Genomic DNA, 17,816 nt, shown 5'->3' with positions numbered 1-17,816 from the left:
CCAACAGAAAATGATGAAAAAAATACCGGTGAAGTACCATTTTCCCTGAATATCTCTCTAGACTCCAGTCATTTGCTGCTCATCAGCTTCCTGAGTCAGAATGCCTTTGTATTTGATGGCTCTTAGTGAATGCTGATAATAACAATTATCCCCTCTCAAAAGCACGCTCGAACCCCTGTTATTATCACAAGACAATGTGGAAACACTGAAGATGAGGAAAGAAGGTTCTACAGGTGTTGGCAAACCTCTGGCATTTGTTGACCATGTTTCCACCAACCACATCTGGGACAGCTCTCTCACACCAAGGTTTGCTGGCATGGAGTGGCCTGAGCCCATCCTAGTCCTCTCTCTTACCCTCCAAAACAATAAACTATCTATTATCTGTTATAGATGGTCCCTTGGCTGTATTATCTCCTGAACCATTGCTGGGAACTGTTTGAGAGAGGCAGTGCTGGCTGGCCCATACTCAGCCAGCCAAGAACACTTCTAAGATGTATGAAGAACCAATTTCCTATGCCAGGAAATGTTCCTTACGCAGATGTAGCCACTGATTTAAACTCAGTTGGGATGGGTTTATAGCAAGCATGTCTAACACAACTGCTTGTGGAAATCCCTTGGGTAAGAAGGTAACTTCAGGCAGTCACATCAAAAAGGTGTTAAGAAAGAGATGTGTTGTTGGATGGGTGTAAAATCAGCTCCTATCACCCTACCGATTCAGGTGAAACACGCAGAAAAAACCTGAATAGACTCTATGACTATGTGGTATGCAATACCTGAACAGTCCTAGATAATGGATGAACTAATATTGCTCAGGATATACTGCTGTCAGTTCTGCTTTCTCAGTCATTCCAGATGGTCTTCAGTGGTATTTCAGAAACGATCACAATATGCCTGCAGCTTTACTTACTGACCCCTGTTTTCGCTCAGCAGTACATATGTTCTGCCATGCTGACACACATTTTCAAGTATTCGAACAGGAATAGAAACATTTTTCTTGCACTAGTGGTGGTGAAACATACCCTTCATTTGCTCCTCCTTTTTCATATAATGCACTTATGAGCATTATATGATGAAGTTGATTTGCCAGGTTTGGAAATCAACAGATGGTGATGGGTATAGAGCTGAGCTGCAGTATACCCATGCACATCTTGGTAGACATACAGATACGTGTACACCAAAAATCAACATGGATAAGATGGCAAATATATTTGATCCCCAATGATGTGGTTTTAGAGTAACGCACTGACATACTTACAGGGCTAGTCAAGGATCATACCTTCAATGGTAATGGCTTGGTCGCCTCTCCTCTGCTGGGTCAGGGCTGCAGCACTGTGATGGTAAAGTTCTGCTCCACTTTTTGCAGACCCTAATCTGTTCATCAGCTAAAGAGAATCATGCAGTACCGAATGAAACATGGGATGTCTTTTTATAATAAAACCTGCCTATACTACATTTACAAATTCATTGCAATTACATGACAACGGCAATGGATGAAGGTGTGACCCCAAACCAAAGCTAGAGTTTGAACAAACACATTGCTGCTTGGTGGAGTTAATGATAACGCTTTACCACAAATGACTTGCACAAACAAGTTACAGCGCAACAGCTAATTTAGAGTTATTTGCAGTTTGCTCTGCAGCCTGTGACTTGGTCCTGAGGTAGCTTCGTCTACCAACAGGCACAGATTCCTGCTCTATGCCATGTAGGTGGTAATTGAAGAGGGTTTTTTTGTTTATCATCCATTAATCTACTGAGTCTTACTCAGCCAAAGGAATACTGGACCTTGGGATCTTAGCTAATGGCAAATGCAAGGCAATATGATTTTGCTAAAATTCTAGTAGAAATCTTTAAATTATATCAAACTTCCTAAACATTTCTGTGGGATAATGGTGAAGTTGCTGTGGGCTGAGCCGTTTAACGTGGGTCAGCTGGCCCATGCTAATTTCCTAAACCAAGGTCAACTACTTTTATTGCCAAGCCCTGAGAGCTTATTGCCATTTTATCACAATGAATGTATAGACTATGACTAATTTTTAGAAAATATTTTACAGTACATCTATTTTAATTTATTAGATACTTCCATGTATGCTTGCTAAATAAACAGGGGTTTCAATGGTTCATACTTCTATTTAGACTTAGTTTCTTTCTTTTGGCTTTGGATGCTTTCTTTGTAGCGGTATGAATCTGTCCTAATTTAAAGACAGTCCAGAAACAAAACATGATGTCAGAATGGTCCTAAACTTTTTAAGAGGTACCTCTAGAGATTTGGATCTGAGTTTAAGCTACAGAACAAGCTCACTCAGTTATTATTTGAACCACCAAATGCTCAGATCAGAATATTCTGAAGCTTTTGGATGTTCACAATCCAGATCTAGTTCAGGAGAACTTCACTTTGTATAAACTTTTTTTATATGACAGGAGAAGCAATTATTCAGCCACTAACTTCATGCAATGGATCTCTCCCAGTAAAATGAATTCTCCTACCTATGTCACATCAAATGTCAGATCTTTAACTATCTCTGAACTTACCTCACATTCATAGTGTCCCATATCTTCATTGGAAGGGTTCTTGACCACCAGGACTATTATGCCACTCCGTGGTTCACTGAAAGTCTGGTATTTACTCGTGTCCTTCAACAATACACCATCCTTGTACCATCTGCGTGTGGAAAACATTGAGTATAAGCCAGGAAAAAAATATGCAGTGTCAAGAAGTTCCCAGCTCACTGATCCATCTATCAGACCAGCGGACAAACGACTCGGGAGTTAATCATTAGACAAACATTTGGATCCTGGAAGACAGGTCTACAGGTGGGTAGATCACACATGGATATTAAACTGCACAGGTTTATGAGATTATTATTGAGAAATCTCATCAGTCAATGCAGGGAAAAGGGCTTCAAATCATGAGAAGATATGGTGAGGTTTTTGTCTGAATACCCCAGACTGGTTGCTGATAAAGTCAGCATGTGTAAAGCAGGGAGGAAAAAGAAATGATAAAATGTTGTCAGGGAACTAGATCCGATACATCCTGTGTCAGGGTTTATCTGTAGGTATTTTTTTTTTTCACATGCTAGCTAGAAAAATTGATGAGAATCTCAGAAATGTTGGGATTGGGATGAGCCAGCATTGCGACGGGGTTAAGGTGAAGACACAGAGAAGAAAGGTTCATAACCTTGAAAGAAAGGGCAGGAGACTCTTCTGCCCATGAAAACTGGGAAAACAGGATTTGTTCCAGTGTGACTTGAAGAACTGACCTGATTTGAGGCCTAGGTGCTCCTTCGATAGTGCAGGTAAACTGAGCATCTTCACCCTCAACAAAATAAGCATTTCTAACCTTGTTCACAAACCGTGGTGGCACTGCAAAGCAAAGATAAAAGTTGCTAGTACCTGCAAATATGACCAGATACGAAGGATGTGTCCCTGACCAGATCATTCTCATGATGTCTACACACAACACTAAAGACAAAGTTTTTTGACCTAAGAACAATTGACTGTACCTGTACATCAAAGAATTTTTTTAAAGTATTATCCAGTAGATGTTATACAGAACTTCTGGAATGTCTTAATATCCATGTTTAAAGTATTACATAGCAGACCCCTTTAAAACAATGCATCTGTGCAGAACTTTACCTTGAACAAGGATCTTTCCTAAGGTACTGGCATTTCCAGCAGGACTGGAAGCAAAGCACATGTACTGTCCTGAGTCAACACCTGTTAGGTTGTCCAAGATCAGTGTGCAGGAACCATCAGGATCTTCTATTATAATATGATGGGGATCCACCTCCACAGGCTTTCCATCTTAAAGACAAAGGGAAAAAAAAAATAGCGTAGTATCAATTATGTTTTCTCCTTGGGAACTTCATCCAGCTTTTCAGCTTGAGAGGACTGAGCAGTATTTGCTTTATTGCAGTTGTTGGTATTTGAGGAATGAGCTCTTCATCTTCGTCCAGGTCTCTACAAAACATCTTCTGGGCAAATCACTGTTGAGGGACCGCACACATCATCAATCCTCATTTAAAAGTGAAATTCTCCCAAAGTATGTGCTGTGCTCTGATTTGCTAGCCAAAGGAACACCTCCAAAGTGACTGTAAACATGCATTGAAGGTACAGCAAAGCTGTTTCCTCTGCAATACAGTAATGCTGGGGAAAAGAGTATGTGTGCACAGCTGCCTGTGCTATGACATGGAAACATCTGGGCTAGTTCAAACAAATCGTTCATTGACTAGAAGTTGTCTAACTGCCACAAGATGTGGCTTCATACGGGCAAACCTAAAAAAGAAGGGTATATTAGATCATAGGAAGATCTACATTACTTGAGTTGCTCAGTAATTAACTTTAAGACTAGGCTTGGGTATCTCCTCTAGGTGGTCAGCTTTTAGATGAGCCACTAATCAATTAGTACAAAGCAATATAGACAGAGAACAAATTTGGAGGATGCATTTCATGACTTGCTGCTCATACCTTTGTACCAGCTGACAGATGGCTTGGGAGTTCCCGTAACTTTGCAAGCCAGCTTGACTGTCTCTCCCAGCTCAGCCGTACAGTCCGCCAGTTCTTCCTCAAAGTCTGGAGGGACTGAAACATCAAAATAAGCATGTTATTCTGGAGGATGGGGGCTCTGTCCATAGGATGGCTGCTGCAAAGTAAGATAAGAATAGGTACAGTTTTTGCAAATCTGTGAGGTTCAGAATGGAAAGTTGAGCAGGAAATTTTAGCAGCTAATGACTTTCCAGGTGATATGCTGTCCTTGCTTATCTGAGACTAAATTCAGTCTGTCAAATGTCTGTTGTTGGCTATAAAGATGAGGCATAAAAAAATGGGATTTGTTGCTGATCTGGAAGTATTTTAGGCCATGATTTTAATAAGCACATCCATTATTCAGACACCACACAGCTGTCACAGTTAAGATAATTCCCCAATTAAAATCCACCCTTGATACCCAAACTAGTATTCTGTTGGTCTCATACAATAAAATCTATGCTTTGCTAAGGGACTTTTATTTTAACTTATTACTACCATATGAAACTGTGCAAAATTATTCTGATAGTCTTCCTCATTAGAACACCTCACTAAAAGCACAAAAATAAAATGCTCAGACTTGTTTTCAGTGTGCTCCGAACGCAGTTCTGTTCTGGAATTTTAAGATGCCAACTTTCCTTACGCTGTAAAGGACACCATTTGTAGCTTATACCTGGTCAATAAAGATCTAATATCCCTGCTGATAAATTTTTTGGATAGAAAATTGGTGGAATCTCAAATGGTAGGAAGGACGAAGCAGTCTGAATGACAAGGTAAAAATCCAACGCAAACCCCTAAGCCCAGATACAACAATGCGAGCCAGAAGCCTGGAGTGGAGGATTCAGTACCCAACAAAGTCACAGGGGGCTTTATACTGGTATCAGTGGGACTCCGGGTCATGTCCTGAGACTACTTTTCCCAATGGAGTCTAATGCTCTTCATGCAGTGGGCCAGGACCTTTGTCATCAAATTCTGTGGTCATCTACCCTTCTGCAATCCCTGCCAGATCAAATGCATCTCTAGTGCCAACTCTGCAATTTGTGTTTTAGAAGTTTCAATATCGTGTTCCTCCTCTCCAGTGATGCACATTTTCTGGGCTATTTGGCTGGAAAACAGCATCCTCTGCTTATTGACAAAAAAGTATGAATGTGAAGACAGGGAACTGAGCAACCATTTCAGTCTCTGATTCTGATCCTCCACCAAAGACAGCCCACATCAGTTGAAAGGACCAGGGATAGCCAGGTCTTTTCAGCTCATCAGCCTGTGTTTTCCACACTTGGGTTACAGACATTGAAGAGTAGTTAGAAAGTTACTCATCTGCTCTGCTATTGCCTAAAAACCTCTACAGGTCCTGTAGGACCTCTGTCATGTAAATTTAATTACTTCAGTGATATACAGTTTGGCTCCCCTGATGGTAAAGTCAAACACCATTGTCCCATCCTGACAAAGGTGCCTTCCCCAGGTCAGGTGGAGGACCTACCTCTGTTATAATCATTCCAGTTAAAGCTTACTGTGTGCTGTCAAGTCACATGAGTTGTTATTTGCAACAGTCTGTGATGTGATTAAAGGAAAACCTCTAAAGCTAGTTCAGTTTAAGAGGTGGCAAATGACCCTAGACAGTTTCTCTCCCTCTTTTGTTAATCTCTTTCCTGAATCAGGGAGACCACCCAAGAGAAAACAAGGAGGTTTGGGCTATCTCAGGCCATACTCACTCCAGATAGGCTCGCTGATCCGCTGCTGTATGCCACAGATCTCCTTCACCCAGGAGTTCTTGATAATCACTGTCCGTGCCTGAAGGAGGTACTTGCGGACCAAGTCTTCCCGTTCATGCCAGATCTCAAATGCCCGGTCATCTCCTTCCACAAGGTCATTCACATCTATGTTGTTCAGCTGTGTGACAGAAGGAGGACAACAAAGTCAACACACATCCTGTGTTCTTAGGACTGAATTTCAGCCAGAACCTTTCCCGCAACTGAAATCCAAGTGTTTAGGACAGTTCAGATCCAGACCTAGGCTTTGTGAACCAGAACCATCTTCAATCCAGGTTTGAAATGGAAAAAACTATTAAACATCAGCAAGTCTCCGGCTACTACTGTGTACACTCCTCAGTGGTCATGAGCTGTGCCATTCCCATTAAAGCTATATTAGATGCAAAAGGGATAATTTAAACCACTTGCAAAGATTTTTCATGAGAAATGCAACGTGGTTTGGGCTGAACAGCAGTAAGGGTCACTTTGCAATCCATTCCCTGGTATACCTGACTTTCTGATTACCAAACAGACTTATCACATTTCAGGAGAATAACATCCAGCATTAAAGGGTATCACAGGATGGGACACACCAACCCTACAGTGCAGCACTGTTGGGCCCAGGAACAGCACAATTAGGGACTATTTGAAAAGAAATTACAGAGCAGGCACTCTCCAGACAAAGCATCCTTTTTGTTTTGTTTTGTTTTGGTTTTTTTCTTGGAAGGTAAAATCTGTGTGTCAATGCCAATGAGGACAGAAATAAAGACTTTCAGAAGGGCCTGACTGGGCTTGGTCAAGAACTGCATGGGGTTTTGGTTTGTTTTTTTACTAGAGTTGAACATCTACTGCCTAGGGAAAACTCTTTCTGCCTTTTTTTGCAGTTTTAACCTGAGCCCTGAATGTCTGAAGATGAGCTGGTCAAAGCCTCCCAATTTTTCATTTCTAAACAGGAATTGGTGTCAGGAAAGGACATAACTAGCAGAGAGAACCACAGGGAACGTAACATATGTCTAAACCAGCATTTGCTCCAATTTAATACCAACTCTACAGACTGCCAAACCCAAGGATCTACAAATGCTTGCAAATACTATAGGCAGCAAAATATCATTTACTTATGCAGTTAACTCGGTGAGCTAACAGAGATGAATGAACTTGTACATGTAATCGCATTGCTGCACTGTAAAAATCCACCCACACTTCTAATGGTTTCTGACAGGTTTAACAGAGGGATTTTGGGATAGACGTAGATTCTACTTGTGCCTCAAAGACTTTCAGAAACAAAGGAATAGCTCAAAAGGATTAGTGAAATGTCCCATTTAGATAACCAGAAGCTGGATATAAACATGAAGTTCTCAATGACAGCGAAATGCTCGAGGTGAGAAGATAACGATCAGACCTTCATGATGTTCTTGAAGATGTAACTATAGGTGTCTGTCTTTGTGTCTCGCTTTGGTTTGCAGATCACAATATAATTTTTGAAGAGGAAGACATGTCTTTTGTGTCCTTTCCATGCCATTCTAGCTCCTGGAGCTCCTTCCCACACAATGAAGTGGCCCTGATAAGAGAAAGAAGGAAGAGCACATAGTGATAACTCTGCAATAATTACCATGATGATGTCTCACCATCATTTTTCAGCAAACAGATAAATGTTTACTGTTACATGGTCATTTTGTGTGTGTCTCTGGTTTATTACAGCACAACAGATTGTTTCCAATGCTAAAGGCAATGCATCAGACTGACAGCACTAACAGGGTGCACCCAGTGGTTGTCATTCCTTTGACCTTTAAATGGTATTCTTTGTTGCCAAAAAACCACAGAGCCATGGTAAGTCTACAAAGAAACAGGAATTTGAGTAAGGGTGTTGAAAGTCCTGGACTACTGTCCAAATAGCTGGGTCACCTTTCCTCTGTGCTCCTAAAACACACATCTGTTTCATGAAAGAGACCTGGAGAAGCACACAGGTCTTTTGAGGACCTCTGTCTTCACAGCTGTGGGAGAACATCCATAAAGTGATCTAATGTTTTCACATGGAGCATATGCAATGAATACTATGCTACCTTGTACTGGCATCCTAACAAACTAGGCTCTTCAAAAGAACTGTGTCAAATGAAAACATGTAGATTGAAAAGGCCCAGTAAGCTTCTAACCCTAGAGGAATCAACAGGAAAACCCGCCAATGTCAGTAATTTCAGGAGCTGGCCCACGTAGCTTGCCAATAATAAGAGAGGAGGAGGCAAAAATAAAAAGCTTTAAAATCAGGTGGGAGCCCAGATCAAATCTGTTCTTGTTTGATGAGCGGGTTGGAAAGGCAAATAACTACATTATGTGTGAATTGCTCCATAAGTGTCTATGCTCTGGTGCTTCAAACTTAATCAAGCCAGGAGACCCATCTCTCTGAACAGTAAGAAAGGCAATAAGCAAATACTCACTTTCAGGTTTGATTTCTAAAAGAGCTTCTTGTAGGACCTAAGGCAACTTAGAAACTGGTGAAGGCATGCATAGCACTAACACTGACTGAGAAACTGCAGTTACCTGTCGGATGGGTTCACCAAGGCTTTCCAAGGTCCCCGGATAATTCTCAATGAGTGAGACATGGAGGTTGTTTTCTGCTCTCTGGGTGAGTGCAGACACAATGGCATAAGCCTGCTCCAGCAAAGTGCAGTTTTGGCTATTTCTTGCTTTGTTTCGGATTAATTCCTGTAGATGAATGAAGAAAACATTACTGGACAGTCAGATTAAAAAATACATTTCCTTGATAGCCAAAGAGTTTCTCAATATGTGTTCCAGCTCTTTCCTCAGAGCAAATTTTATCCCATTCTTTTACCATGTGCTGCTTAGCTACTAAAGTGTCCTCTCTCCTACCCATTCTGCAGCTTCATTGACTAGCCAGCCTGGTTTTTCCTTACAGCAATTGATATTAAGCAAAGAAAAAGTTGAAGCAAATACCAGATATGCTTCAGTGATTGAAAAACAAAAAACCCCAAAGCAATCCTAAATGTATCCATTGCATTTCTCTTGTGCTTACCCTGATGATACCATGAGGCAAGCAATTCATGTGGCAGTGCTAAACTAAGAGTTACTATTAGATTAAAAACAGAAGAGGATGGAAAAAAATGTGAAATGGCCGTTATCCTTTTCTTCAACGTTTGTTCCCGTTCCTCTCTTTTAGTGGTGAAGGCATGCTCACTCTCTCTTCCAAGAGACCCTTTAAAATGTTGATGTTTGTGTGCAGGCAGATGTTCAAAATTAGAAACTTAATTTGAACCTTCTTCAAACTATTCAAACTGCTAATTCTGTAATGCAGAAATATTTTGGGACTCTTCTTTCTGACTATCCTAGTGTTATTTCCCATGAAAAATACCATTAAAAAAATGCTACTTTGAAACTTTCATTTGTGGTCTGGGCTAGAACCTGAGATAGTAGGACAGATGAAAGCTTGAAATGTGAAAAATTTCAGGATGGTAGAATGGGGAAAAGCTTTTAAGAAAACAAAAATTTAATGTTATTATAATGTCAGTATAAAACACAATGAGAGAAACTGGTAAGTTAATACACATTGGAAATTGCTTATTTTTATAACATGCCTGTTGCTGAGTATGAAGCAAATTCATACTTCTCTTGGATATACACATACATGCATTCATATATATATGTATACAACCATATATTTTTTAATATGTGTATGCATATATTTAAAGATCATTCAGCTGAAGCTTGCTGAACTTTATGGGGTTGGACACTATGAACCTCTACTTGGATTTATATTTACAAAACTATTTGGAGAGCACCACCACTAGTGATGATTACTGTCTTCCTTACTCAAGCAGCTTTCAATCGTAGTTGCATCAGAAGAAAACCAAGAAATACAAAATTAAAATAAAGTCTGCACAAAGCAGAACATAAACCTATCAGATATAAGTGTATGACAAAAGCTCTTCACCTTGATTATAGTCTGATACTGCTGGATCCTGGTTATGGGTTTTTCCAGGTAGTGCTGCAGTGGTGGGATAAGTGGCTGTGAAGGATCTTCATTAGTTAAAATTTCATCTGTGTATCTCTGAAAAAATACATAGAAGAATGACGAAAGGTTGTTATAAACAACGATAGACAAGATCACTCCCCGGAAAATGCTCATATGATGCTGGTTCATAGACCTACCTCAGCCAAAATTGGTCTACCAGACCTTACTACCCCATATTTTGGACTTCTGTAACCCTCACCCATTCTTTACCAGCTAGCTTTTATTTTAGACTGCAAGGTGTCTGAAATGCTGAATTTGTCTGCTTTTCCAGTGCAGGACCAATGCTGGGGAAATGTGATCCAAATCTTGCAGAACCAGATGGTGTGAAAGGAAAGATCAGCACTTTTGGGAGGTGGGAGGACAGGAGTAAGTAAACCCACTGCCAGCAACTGGTGCCAGACCTTGGTCAAGAGTGGTCACAGTGTTTGCAGTGCCAGTGACTGGAGTAAGTGAGGGTCTCAGCACCAGCACCTGGGGCGGGAAGCCATGGGTCATGGGGTCCATGTGCTAGGACATCAGCCACTGAGCTGGATGTTTATTCTTCCCACTGACCTGGTGCACATGGGTGCAACTCTGTGCAATTCACCAGCAAATTTCCAGCTGGACTAACTGCAAGTAGGAGACCCAAGACCCAGTCATAGACATTAGGGAGGCTGAGAGCTTGTGCTCATAATTTGAGGGATCTGTGAATGTGGGGTGAGAGTGAACACGTGCATTTGTTTTCCAGTGAGCATCAGGCTGGACTAGCTGGTGAGTAGGTTCATGGAGAGGGTGAAAGTACTCAGGATATGGGCATGGATATCGAATGGACAGATGGGCCATGCTGCTACTCAAGGGATCCACGAACATGCATGTGCTCATGGATCTGGAGTGTTGTGTGTGTGTTTGCACTAGTGAACTTCAATCCTGAGCAGCTGGAGAGGAGAAACAGGATTTCCCTACCTGTACTACTATTTTGTATGAGTTCACTTGGTCTTAAAATGTGGTGGCCCTTAAAACATCCCTTAATTACAATTACATAATGACAGCCACATTCACAACTGTATAATCTTTATCATATTCATATATGCATAAGCATATCTAAATATGTTCCCATATTGATTGTACCAACCAGGAAGAGCTAGACAGTGAATACAAAATTATTATATTTAGCAGTGATTTCCCACAAAAATATTTAATAATCCTTTTCAGGATCACATCTTTGATTAATAACTACATTTCTTGATGAGTTATAGGATGCATGTTCAGCAGGTACTTTGGCTACTGGTTTACCTTGTAGAAATCCTGGACAGCTTTGCTAACAACAATTGACTCGGCCTGTACCCTCCCCACGAGGTACTGGATGTACTTATTAAACTCTGCCTCGTGCTTGATAAAGCACATAGCCACATCATCGTCAGTGTCACATTTCTGCACGCCTCTGAGGAAGACGCTGTGGAGACAAAGAAAAAAGGACATCTGAGGAGAAGGTGATGGAACAAGGCTAGAACAGAGTCCCAGCATGCAGACCTTTAAATCAGATGATTTCTGGTTAATGCACATTAAAGGAAATGACTGGAGGAAATTAGGGATGTTGCCATGTTAGCATTAAACTTCTCAATGCCTCTTCATCCAGCTTTATGCTGGCCCTCTTAGCTTGAATGTATGAAATGCCCTGCAAGGAAAGTAGGGATTATTTTTAAGGGTTTAGCTCAAGTCGGGAAGTTAACTCCTCTCCAGATCTTTACGCCTCAGTTTAAGGATCAATGAGCCATCCACATGGGTGAAGATAGAGATCCTCACTCTGTTTCACAACGGATGTTGAGCCAGGTTCACGTGCACAAAGATTTTTAGCAGTGTCGGTAGCTGATGACATACCTCAGCTCTAGCAGTTGAAGCTACTTTTGGGCAAAAACAAAAGGAGGGGGAGAAGAGAGAGAGGGAGGAAAGAGAAGGGAAATCTATTCTCGTGGCCCAGCCAGGAAAAGTGCCAGATGTCCCACATAAGCATCCTCCCCACTGCAGAGGTGGTGCTCCCCATAATGATTTCCCCAGAGTAACTATATATTTTTCACTGTAACCTGCTCAAACTCCTTATTGGTTGCTCCTGCTTACAATGCTGCTAGCACTGATCGGAGCACGTGTTGACCAGGGAAGATGCTGCATGCTCACTGGTTGTTGAACTTTGGGCGTGCATATTATTGATGACCCCCCTAAAGTAAACCAAAAGTTAGGACCACGGGGTAGGAAAACAGGGAGGAAAGGGTGATTCTCATGCTGTTGGCAGGGACTTCCCTTGGGAACAATCACTTGCCATGCCAGCAAGGGTATCAAGGTGCAAAAGGAGGCCCCTTAGCAATGGGAAGCCTAAGGCACGTAAGACATTGTACAACATCTCCTCTCCCTGGCAAGTAAAAGTATTTCAACCTGGACCTTGGGAATTCACTTTGTGAACAGCCGATCTGCAGGAAATCCTTTCTTGGAGTAGGCAGAGGCATTGTGCCACGGTATTGTACCCAAGCAGCCTGCTACAGCTGGATGTGTTTTGAATGCATGGACGCTGGCATCAGTTTTAGGTGAAGACACCACTGAAGCATCTGTAAGACCATGCTGCCTTTTTACAATAATTCACTGCTTCTTAGTTAAATTTGCTTAAAAGGATAAGAAATAAGCTGGATGTATGAAGCCTTGAAGCTCTGAAGGGTATTACGGGAGTCCCAACCCTGTGCTCTGACTTCAGCTATGCCACCATCACCCAAAAAGGACCATCAATTCCCTTGCACCTCAGCACTGCCAGTGCTCCGCATCCTTCACAGTAACGACAGTTACTGTGGCTCTGACACCAGGTAGGAGCCACTGTTTGGTCTCAAATGAAGGCGCATGGGAATGCCCACCTGGAATGGAAGCGAGCAATGTCATCAATATTTCTAAAGATGGTGGATTTCTGACTGGCAACAGCTCCAGGGACACTGGGACAGGTCTCAGTGTACTTAAGATGATGAGTCTGGAGGAACTGTAGATCTTGAATGTAATCCTCTTCTGAGATCAACAGTTCTTGAATAAGAACGCTGAAAGGAAAACAAATGAGCAAAAACAAAGCACAGAAAAATCATCATAATTATCCTTGACATGCTGAGAGACTTTTACCCCTAAAATAGAGATACTTGATCAGAGAAACAGACTCCCTGCAGTGTGTTGACTAGACCCCATCTGACCATAAGAGGAACTTAGGTCAGGAAGTGACACTTACAGACATCTGCTGTTAGGGCAGACAAAACAAAAGTATGTAAAGTAGACAGTAGCAACTTCAATGACACTTTATGCAATCCAGAAAGCAAATATCTCTGTGACAGCACGCTCAGTAGTGTGCTACACTACAAGGGAGTAACACGAGGTTGTAGCTGTTTTTCTGAGAGCGCTTTCCCTCCCTCTTTAGACATCATCCTCAGATACAGAGCACCCCAAAGTACAGAAGTACTGAAGTTTAGGAGTTTTGTGATATCAGAGATCTTCCAGAATTACATCACGTAAACCTCTCTTTTCAAGTCACCCAATACGATTTAGGTTGCCTGGAATTTTCCTAGGCTGAAATCCTAGGCTAAAAAAATACAAGTCTGAGAGAATCTACACTTTCCTTGGTTTTGGGAAAGAGGAGGTGGCAGGACTCAGAAGAATAAAAACAGTGACTCTTACAAGAGGGACCTAGATGCCAACATTCATGTTAATTCACAAGGCAGGAAAACTCAAAGGTGTAAATACCAAATGACACAAGCTCACCTTAGCTTCCTTTTATATTCGTCTTCAGAAACAAACTCTCCAGGGAACTCGGGAGCTTCTGTTGTTCCCCACTCTGGTGACAACTAAAATACAAAAAACCCACCATTGTTCTTTTAAGTTAACAGTGCTTTTACCAGTGCACACTGAGGAATATCCCTGATGTGTTTCATCAGTTCCTAAACTAGTGTGAAATTTCTTTTTTTGCTGGAGGATGATTAGGTCTTTCAAACCCAGGCACACCCGCACACCTACAAAAATGTTGTCTTATCAGAACATGAAAAGGCCCAGTGATGTTACAGAACCCTTCAACAGTCTCCTCATCCATCACTCTTTGCAAAAGGGATGGCTCTAAACTGCAACAGGGGCAGGAAATTTTACACAAAAAATAAACACAGCATGATCACTCACCTTTAGTTTCTTGTCCAGATAAGCTGGAGATACCCAACCTTGTCGAGAGGGGCTAGACTTTGTGGGTTTGGTCCTGACCAGCCACTTCAGAGGATGAGCTGAGTCAAGGACTTCCACATATTGACCTTCTTTCAAAGTGATGGTCTCCCTGTCAGGAGCAGCAGGCACGTAGTCAGCTGTGACCATGTAGACGTCAAAGATCTGCAGGCATGAAATGACATTTATTTTGTGCTCTGAAAATAAAATATAATAACACCAGCAGAACATAAGTGCTTGTCTGTGTTTAATGTTTTATTCTCCAGCCCTTGTAAGGGAAAGAGAATCACTCTTTGCTTTTTGCAAGTAGAAGACCAAGTCTCCAGGAGGGTCAGGCCATATTTTCAAAACTATCTGAGGTGTTTTGGATTTACACCATGAAACAGTGGATTTTTCTCCCAAGGCAAAACAAACAGTGGTCCTGAAAATGTCAAAATAGGTTAACATTTCCAAAGTTTTAATTTTACCTTTTTTTTTTTTTAGGAAGTGTTTGAAATGAACACCTAAAAAATTTCTAATTTTCACAAAATTATCATTTTTCTCATGAAGAACTTAACAAAATTCTTCTGACCAACTCTATCTAAGGCCACAGAAAATCAAGCGCTGGCTTTCTGAAGCTCAGACATGAAAGAAAAAGGTGCCAAATAATGGGTATGTTTTGACCGTGTTGACTTGAGCAACTTGTTCAAGATCACACAGTGAGCATCAGAATTTGAGTCTCTGTGCTCTGTATCACAGACACAATATTGAAATACTACATAGACTTACCAAAGTAAAGTATATCCCTAAAGGGAATGGAGATCCTTAAAGCATATGAGACTGGTCATTCTAAATAAAGTTTTCTCCTTGTCCCAAACTTGTCCATAAAGATATCATACCTCTCCTCTGGAATCCCCATCTTCAGATTCAGAGGAGGACTCCTGAGCAATGGATGAAGGTCTGGATCGTCCATGGCGAGGGGATGCAGAGGGAGTTTTTGATTCATCATCACTTTCTGCACCTGGCACTCGAAGTGTAGCTAAAAAGCAGAGCAACAGCAAAGCGTGAATTAAAGATCTCCAATTTGGATGTGGACCAAATATATAACAATTTTCAATTTCATAAAAACAAATATTCCCTAGGAAGAGCATTTGTAGTATTTAGTGTGATCTTCTATTGATATTTAGGATTAAATATATAATCAGGACATTTTAATGCATGAGGTTGCAGACCTATTGCACATATTGCCACTGCACTGCAAGAATATTTGTAGAAGAGCTAACGCCTCTATTTTTGCTTCAAGATAAAATTTTGCTACAAGATAATTGGTATATGATACCCAAACCAGGATTTTTCATTTAATTCAACAAATCATTCGGTTACTGTACAGCTGTGCACACAGTTTTCAGCCTCAACTTGATTTTAAAATCCCATCGTAAGATAAAGCTTGAAGATGTGGGAAGTCTTCAAAACACAATTGCTTTCAGACTCAGGAGTTAGGAATATCTGAGGAACATGAAATCCCTAAGATGTTCAAAATACACTTCAATTTTTACTACTTGCCCTCCTCTCTAAAGCTTACAGTTACTCCTACTTATTTAAAAAAACACTATATGCATTAAATGGACACTAGCTATCTCAAAACTGCAGACTGTAGTTCAAAACTGTACACTAAGTCATTCAAAACTGTAGACTAAGACATGCAGTTTGGATGGACTCCTACTAAAAATTCTTAGTCCGAAGCATTTACAAATGTTCATATGCTTATGTAGGATGACTGTCTCAAAACCTGCTTCATATTTAAAGTTCAAATGACACCTAAAAAAAGATTGCATATTTTTCTACACTAATTAAATTGTGTTTGCCAGGTTCCTTACCCTGACTTATTTTGGCAGATACCATTTCTGAGATATGGGATGTGAGTTTCTGCAAGAACTCTTCTGAGCCGACATCAGCTAATGAAATAGGGCTTTTGGGTACACCTTCTCTACCAGCTTCAAGGTCTCCTGGAAAAAACAGAATTCTCCATTAAGCAGGAAATGGCATTGGAAAGTCATCTTTTTTGAGAAACAAAAGCTTCTGTGGAAGGAAGGTCTAATTTTCTTCACTTCCTGTGTTTTAAAAACTGTGCTTGCCCATATTTAATCCAAATAATTCACCCTTGAACTGAGACCAGTCCTGAAAAGTTCCAACGTTTCAGACTGTTTCAAGGAAACAGGACAAAAGTAGGTGGTAATCACGAAATACATAGACAATCCCAGCTGTAGATGTGAAGGGCAGGAATAGGAGAGAGAAATAGCTTCTCTTACCTTCTCTTGTTTCGGAGGGATGAATAGCTCTGAAAAAGAAAGAGTAAAGCAGAGTTAAAAGTTAAAATAAAATGTGCAAATGAGAAACACCCCCTCCTTCTCACACCTTGCATGTGAAGCCTGGGAATATCTAGAGTAGGAGTCTGTTTTGGACTACAGCTGTTGGTAGCCAATACTCACCAGGGCCAATGTGAGAAATGAGAATTGGGGCATCTGGCTCATATGGGCACAGAAGAACTTGGGTGTCTTAGTTTTTAAGTCAAATCCCATCTGAGAATTCTCCTTATTCCTGACTTTTATTTCAAATTGTTGCTTAAGAAGACCTGGCTGCTCAGGAAGTGGGTTGCAGAACAGAGTAGCCTCCATCTCTCTGGTGCTACTGGGACTTTATTCCTACTGACCCTGAAATAAAACTATTGGAGTTGGAGACATTATGTCAAGTGAGATCTGTAGCCTCAGTCAGTTCTCAGTGAAATATTGCTTAACAATTTCCAGTGGTTTCATCACGAGACCAAGGACTGGAGAGTATGCAGATGCCTGTGGTCCTGCCAAGAGATCTCCCATCACATCAGGATGTTCGTGTGTTGGGGAAGCAAGCTGACTACTGGTTTTGCAGTGGTTTTGAGGTCCAAAGATACCCTTGTTACACCATCAGCTTTTACCAGCACCAAATTCATTCATGCCAGCAGGAAAGAGGCAGGAGACTCTATTGTCAATACTGAGTGAAAATGGCTTCACAGATGTGAAGAACTACCAGCATTTGCTTGTCATCTGATGAGGAGTGTTTGTGCTGCTCCCCAAGACTACAGTTCTGACAAGACACTAATATCCTGAAGTCAACATATCTGCCATTCCTGTGTTTTTTGGAGGCAGGATATAAATTTTCATTGCATAAGCTGATCTGCCCTAATTCTCCGTTAGTACATAAGAAGCAGGAGGAAGCTCACTACACTTGATATATGATAAAACATACATCACTATGTATGCCTAAAAGAGCACATCCTTGGGAGACGTTGCAGTGGAACAGTTGAATTC

General features: G+C 41.1%; 1 protein-coding gene across 6 annotated transcripts in view; it reads right to left on the bottom strand.

Annotated features, from left to right (window-relative positions):
* OBSCN (obscurin, cytoskeletal calmodulin and titin-interacting RhoGEF) overlaps window positions 1–17,816 on the bottom strand; it is a 195,739-nt gene that overhangs the window by 47,500 nt on the left and 130,423 nt on the right. For all 6 annotated transcript variants that reach the window (XM_074845565.1, XM_074845521.1, XM_074845530.1 and 3 more), the window contains 16 exons: window positions 16,782–16,810; window positions 16,350–16,478; window positions 15,372–15,511; window positions 14,458–14,658; window positions 14,050–14,132; window positions 13,167–13,340; window positions 11,566–11,725; window positions 10,213–10,329; window positions 8,805–8,969; window positions 7,669–7,827; window positions 6,234–6,411; window positions 4,465–4,578; window positions 3,634–3,801; window positions 3,258–3,360; window positions 2,530–2,659; window positions 1,277–1,382 (listed from right to left, as the gene is read on the bottom strand). In XM_074845565.1, the coding sequence (XP_074701666.1) occupies window positions 1,277–1,382; window positions 2,530–2,659; window positions 3,258–3,360; window positions 3,634–3,801; window positions 4,465–4,578; window positions 6,234–6,411; window positions 7,669–7,827; window positions 8,805–8,969; window positions 10,213–10,329; window positions 11,566–11,725; window positions 13,167–13,340; window positions 14,050–14,132; window positions 14,458–14,658; window positions 15,372–15,511; window positions 16,350–16,478; window positions 16,782–16,810 (2,156 nt within the window). The remainder of the gene's footprint in view (window positions 1–1,276; window positions 1,383–2,529; window positions 2,660–3,257; window positions 3,361–3,633; window positions 3,802–4,464; window positions 4,579–6,233; window positions 6,412–7,668; window positions 7,828–8,804; window positions 8,970–10,212; window positions 10,330–11,565; window positions 11,726–13,166; window positions 13,341–14,049; window positions 14,133–14,457; window positions 14,659–15,371; window positions 15,512–16,349; window positions 16,479–16,781; window positions 16,811–17,816) is intronic.

Source organism: Strix aluco, chromosome 1, assembly GCF_031877795.1.
Source record: "Strix aluco isolate bStrAlu1 chromosome 1, bStrAlu1.hap1, whole genome shotgun sequence".
NCBI lineage: Eukaryota > Metazoa > Chordata > Aves > Strigiformes > Strigidae > Strix > Strix aluco.
The sequence above is the reverse complement of the archived record's forward strand: the minus strand, read 5'-3'. Positions and strand labels throughout refer to the sequence as shown.